Source organism: Eulemur rufifrons, chromosome 18 (assembly GCF_041146395.1).
Source record: "Eulemur rufifrons isolate Redbay chromosome 18, OSU_ERuf_1, whole genome shotgun sequence".
NCBI lineage: Eukaryota > Metazoa > Chordata > Mammalia > Primates > Lemuridae > Eulemur > Eulemur rufifrons.
Genome location: NC_091000.1, coordinates 677,814 through 683,813, shown reverse-complemented (window position 1 = coordinate 683,813; position 6,000 = coordinate 677,814). Strand labels below are relative to the sequence as shown.

The window sequence follows — 6,000 nt, the reverse complement described above, 5'->3', positions numbered from 1 at the left end:
CACGGTCCCCGCACAGCTCACACGCTGACACACCACACGCACCGCACACGCACGGTCCCCGCACCGCTCACACGCTCACGTTTCAGGCCTAGGCTTCTGAGCATCACGACGCCGCCCCGACCCCCGCACCAGTCTAATTCCAGTCGTTCTGTCCTTCTCTTCCCTGTGCCCTGTCCCTCCCTGACACCTTGCTGGCAGGATGCGTGATTACGCGTTAATTTGCGTGTGATTTATGCGAAGTCCGTGTCCACGTCTGACCCCCAAGATCCACGGAGTCAGAGTCTTTGTCCACACAGGGGAGGCAGAGCCTTTGCGGGCCTCGCATACAGCAGTCACTTAATAAGGAGGAGGCGCAGATGAGAGGGCGCCGTCAGGGGACTCTTGTTCTCACGGCGAGACCAGGACTCCGGACCGAAACCACAGAGAACAAAATCACTGAAACACACACGGCGGCTGTTTCACCCTCTATTCGCTCAGAGCGCGATTCCGGCCGCCTGGGCCTGTGCGGAGGGTGAACAGACTAAGTGACAAACGACATCACCCCAGTGTGTCAGCACGCAAGTCAGTCTTTATTCTGTGCACAAAACCTCCCGCAAACACGGACATGTCTCACCATCACAAGTGCGTTCACAAGATCATGCGTATGTAGCTGCTCAGCACAAGGGAAACAACTCACACCGCCAATGGACGTCTGGGGCAGCGTGCTCAGCACTCCACGCCGCCTGTCAGCCTTTCGGTGCCATTGACTGTGACACTGTCACCAATTACATTAAAAGAACTTCACTAATTTTTAAAAGCTAGAATTACTCAAAAAGTTCTGTTATTGCAAATAACACCTGGAATATTGCATTTAATCCTAAAATGGCAAGATCACTTAAATCTTCCTGCAGTCCTCTGTGTAACTGATTTGGAAAATTAATGCTATATAAGAGAATGAAATAGATCAAGTTCTTATATTTTCACCTAACACTCTATTTATTTTAAGTAACATCAATTGATATTTAAGTGATTAAAAATAAGCCAACATTAAATATTAACTGCACAAAATGTAAAATAATATGGCCACATTACATCAAACTACATTACATGGGTAGATTAAAAGCAGCTAATTAGAAGCCTTTTTAGAAGTTCAGAGTTTCTGACATCATTTTCCACCATTCCATCAATTCTTCCTTCTCCTCTTCTTTCCTTTCAGAAAATGACTCCAGTTCAAAATCAACCTGAAGGAGAAAGTCAAGAGCACATTGTTATCAAACAGAATGTGTATTTTTAAAAACTGAAATTTAAGAAAAAGCAGTTTCAGAGCTTATAGAATAAGGTCAATCCAGCCACTTGAATTAAGGTAGATACTAAAAAATCTCTTGTGATAAACAAAAAATACTTTCAGGGAGGGGGGGTGGGATAAAAAAATCGAAAGCCATTGTGTTTAAAACGTGCTTTGAGTTAACAGCTTTGAAGACACAATTCAACAAAATCCCTGCCCTGATCTGTCCCCTCCTAGAAAGATGTCACTTGCAGTTTTCTGCCTGTGACGGCTCAGTGAGCTCCCGCAGCCTTGAGTTCTGTCCCAGTGGCTGGAGGTGCGGACGCATTGGGGGTCGCTGTGCTGAGCCCAGACCAGGCTCTGCTGCTCTGAGTCCCCACCTGCGTCTCGGCGCCCCTGTCCTGCGGGGGGCGGGGGGGGGGGGGGGGTCCTGGCCGGGTCTGTGCGGGACCCGCACCCCCTCCCTCAGGCTCAGCCCAGGTGGAACCAGGTTCCCGACCCGGCAGTTTGAACCCCTGGTTATCTGGGGACGCGATTACACGCACCACGTCCTCGGACTAACACGTGCTGGAAAGACCAGGTGTCAAAGTCGTTAAACCTTTACAACCTGCTCCTGGGGCTTGTTCCGGTCTCCTCTGCCCACGTGGGCATCCTGACTCCGCCACACAGCCGCTGCGCACACGCTCCCCATCCAAACCACACACCAAACACGCAAGGTATTTTGTTTGCAAAGGCCAAGCATTTATTCTCTAAACTCTGGTGCATGAACAAAATACAATGAATTCTTCTCGAGTCAGCGTTCTGGTTAGAAATCCCACAGGCCTCCCCGTGGTTCCAGCAACGTGACACAAAGCGGGAGGTGAATTCTGCTCTAAGGAGGTTCTGGCCTCATCACCTTCCCGGCAAAATAACTGTGATCTAATAGATAAGACGCAGTTTTCGATAGCACTTAACATGCAGAGATTTACTTATAACATGTGCTTAATAAATGTTTGGTTCCTGCCTAAAATTGTCTTGTAAGCATTACTTATTTCCTTCAAACGCTCACTGGGCAAGGCATGGTGCTGGGTGCTGGAAATGGAACAGACACGTGGAGCAGAGTCCCAGCTAGATTGAAGTCGAGGTACCAAGGTCGGCAAATAAAAATTCAATTTTTTAAAGTTTTATTTTCTTGTGGATCTCTTCAAAAGCTGAGAAAAGGTGACAGCTCCACACTGAGTGGCATTAAGTCACCCAGTGAGGCTTTGGGCGAGTCCTTAACCCTGTTGGGCCTCAGTTTTCTCGTCTGTTGAATGGGATCGCAGCAGCACCTACCTCACAGGGATGTGATGAAGAGGAAACATAAGTCACTTAAACACGCCTGGCGACAGTAAGTGCTAATGACTGTTACCACTACTCACCCCCACGGCAGGGCTGTACGGAACCGCCACCTTCTTGGTTATCGCCAGGTAGCCGGGGGCTGAGGCTGTGAGCTTGTAGTTCCCAGGAACAAGCAGCCTCCAGTAATCGCCGTCCTTTGCTGCAGGGAACAGAAGGTCAGACCGCGAGGCACGTGCACGAAGTCCTGACTGTGCATCCAGGGAATGTTCACAGTAGTCACACGGGGAATTGCATGAAATTCTGCTGAATAGGGCGTGCCTCTCTCTACAGGCCCCATTTCTTACAGCCCCTTCACAGATAATAGGGTCAAGTTGTCCACTAAACCTCCTGAACCATGGGGCTTCTAATCGGTCAGAGGCAGCAGGTGAAAAGACGGACGTCCGCGAGCCGCAGGTCGGAGCATTCCGGCACCGCGGCTCGAGCCTGGACAGGTGAGGGCCCGGGAAGACCCTGTCATTGGCCCGAGGGAGCCTCATCGGGATCCCCGAGCCCGGGTTAGAAGTTCAGATTCCAGACTGCCAAATCCATGATCAGTCTCATGGATCATCTTTCTTGGCCTTTTTTCATTTCTTCTTCCTGACACATTCCAAGGCCTCCGGGACCACAGACTTCCCTTCCCCCCCGCCTCCCACTTCATTCTGGCTTCTCCCGGTCACCCTGCCCTCTGACAGCTGGGGTCCCCTAGGGCCCACCCCTCAGATTTCATTTCTTCCACCTACACAATTGTCCCCTAGGTTAGATTCCCCTAAACTTTTCACGTCGGGGGGTGCAGAGGAAATAACATTTGTGCGGCACGACAGGGCCGACAGACGGAAGAGGCTTCTCGTGGCCTCCCGAGGGCCGGGGGCAGCGTCGTGGAGGATTGGGTGGGAAGCTGGCGTCTAGTGGGCTGCCGATAAACATTTGTTAAATAAATAGAGTTTTAGAGGACAAATGGTAAAGATTTAGAAAACAAATCCAAACTACTAATACGAAAGTTAAGAAAGAGGCAGGGTCTGATACAGTGTGATTTGGGAAATAAGCTAAAGGCTAATTCATTACGAGGTCAAGAAATGCCATAAGGAGTTTACAGCTTAAAAACGTCATTGTTGTCACTGGAAACATCCTAGCAAATGACAAACTAAAATAGGCTGGACTGATGTTTACTAACAGGAGTAGGTAGATTCGCCAGGAAAATGCATCAATTTCCCCTAACTGGGAGACGACCGTGGCTCCAAACCCGGAGATAACTAACATCTCACTCCACCCCATGACATCCATCTAACCTTGCGTGACTAATGGAGAAGTGTGAGCGTGTGAGAATTCCAATCTCCCTGCCCAATTCCGCTTCCTTCCCGCCGGCTCACAGCCCGTCAGCGCCTCCTACAGAGCCTGGGAACCCCCCTGTGTTTCAACTCCAGAGAGTTCACTTTCCTTTGCCTGAACTGCAGTGAGTCCCCGGGTGAGGCAGCCCAGGCGAGGCCACCGCTGCCCTCCCGCCCTGAACACGTCACCAGCGGGGCTGCCCCCGACCCGGCCCACCAGAGACATCGCTACGGCGCCGTGCTGTTGGTGCTGCCGTACGCAAGGCCAGAGCCCCAGAGCAAGGCCCACACCCACCGGAGGTCACGTCGTGGTCTATTCCTTCCACGGAGATGGTCGCATTGGCAATTGGGTTCCCCTGCAGGTCGCGGACGAACCCCTTAACTCCCCGGTGTATCTGTGAAGGCCAAGAAAAAACAACATTCGTACTGGAAATGACCTAAAGTTGTTTCATATCGAGCATCTGCTTGTTTTACAGCAAAATACTGCAGCTTCTCCCTGCGTGAGAATCAAAACGTGCTCAAAAGGCCACTGAATTTTTTGTGCACTTTTTACTCTGCTTTTTCTTAAACAGAGAAATGAGAAGTAACCTCCTGAAAATTAGTGTCTTGTCCTGAGTCAAAGAAAAGCTTTGAAGTCCCTCCCGTGTCGTAAAAAGTCTGTCGTGTTTGTAGCTAATGAGCGAGTTCTTGTGCAGAGAACGGTTTACCTGCGCCAGGTAGCTAAGGAGTGAGTTCTTGTGCAGAGAACGGTTTACCTGCGCCAGGTAGCTAAGGAGCGAGTTTCTGTGCAGAGAACAGTTTACCTGCGCCAGGTAGCTAATGAGCGAGTTTCTGTGCAGAGAACGGTTTACCTGCGCCAGGTAGTTAATGAGCGAGTTCTTGTGCAGAGAACGGTTTACCTGCGCCAGGTAGCTAAGGAGCGAGTTCTTGTGCAGAGAACGGTTTACCTGCGCCAGGTAGCTAAGGAGCGAGTTCTTGTGCAGAGAACGGTTTACCTGTGCCAGGTAGCTAATGAGCGAGTTTCTGTGCAGAGAACGGTTTACCTGCGCCAGGTAGCTAATGAGCGAGTTTCTGTGCAGAGAACGGTTTACCTGCGCCAGGTAGTTAATGAGCGAGTTTCTGTGCAGAGAACAGTTTACCTGCGCCAGGTAGCTAATGAGCGAGTTTCTGTGCAGAGAACGGTTTACCTGCGCCAGGTAGTTAATGAGCGAGTTCTTGTGCAGAGAACGGTTTACCTGCGCCAGGTAGCTAAGGAGCGAGTTCTTGTGCAGAGAACGGTTTACCTGCGCCAGGTAGTTAATGAGCGAGTTCTTGTGCAGAGAACGGTTTACCTGCGCCAGGTAGCTAAGGAGCGAGTTTTTGTGCAGAGAACGGTTTACCTGCGCCAGGTAGCTAAGGAGCGAGTTCTTGTGCAGAGAACGGTTTACCTGCGCCAGGTAGCTAAGGAGCGAGTTTCTGTGCAGAGAACGGTTTACCTGCGCCAGGTAGCTAATGAGTGAGTTTTTGTGCAGAGAACCGTTTACCTGCGCCAGGTAGCTAAGGAGCGAGTTTCTGTGCAGAGAACGGTTTACCTGCGCCAGGTAGTTAATGAGCGAGTTCTTGTGCAGAGAACGGTTTACCTGCGCCAGGTAGTTAATGAGCGAGTTTTTGTTATCCTCCCAGAAGCTCTTCAGCGTCTCTTCAGGTGGGAACTTTTCGCAGCTGAGCTCCACGGTGATCTCAAAGCAGTTGCTGCTGAGGTAATTGAAGTCCTGCATCCCTGCAAGGCACAACGGGAAAGTCGGCACACGCTTGTGGGCACGGACGCCCCGCTCAGGCCACTCTGCGGCACCGGGAGCACGTTGCAGACACACCATCTGGGGACAACCCAGGGACGTCCCCTGCTCTGAGGAACGGACGGTGCTCCCGGGAGACTCTGCACCTGCCGGGCACACACTGTCTCGGGTTCCTGAGCTCCGGTTTGCTGGCTGCGCCGCTGCTAAGGTGCCAAAGCAGGCGTCACCCACGGCCCACGTTTGTGGGATGAGCTTCAGAGGAGACAACGGGATAGAA

General features: G+C 51.2%; 1 protein-coding gene across 1 annotated transcript in view; it reads right to left on the bottom strand.

The window, feature by feature from the left end:
* Positions 1-1,121: 1,121 nt before the first annotated feature.
* The window catches only part of CPE (carboxypeptidase E), a 65,645-nt gene continuing 60,766 nt past the window's right edge, over positions 1,122-6,000 (bottom strand). The window contains exons 6-9 of the mRNA XM_069493346.1: positions 5,568-5,707; positions 4,244-4,343; positions 2,665-2,783; positions 1,122-1,220 (exon numbers count right to left, since the gene is read on the bottom strand). Coding sequence (XP_069349447.1) covers positions 1,122-1,220; positions 2,665-2,783; positions 4,244-4,343; positions 5,568-5,707 — 458 coding nt within the window. The remainder of the gene's footprint in view (positions 1,221-2,664; positions 2,784-4,243; positions 4,344-5,567; positions 5,708-6,000) is intronic.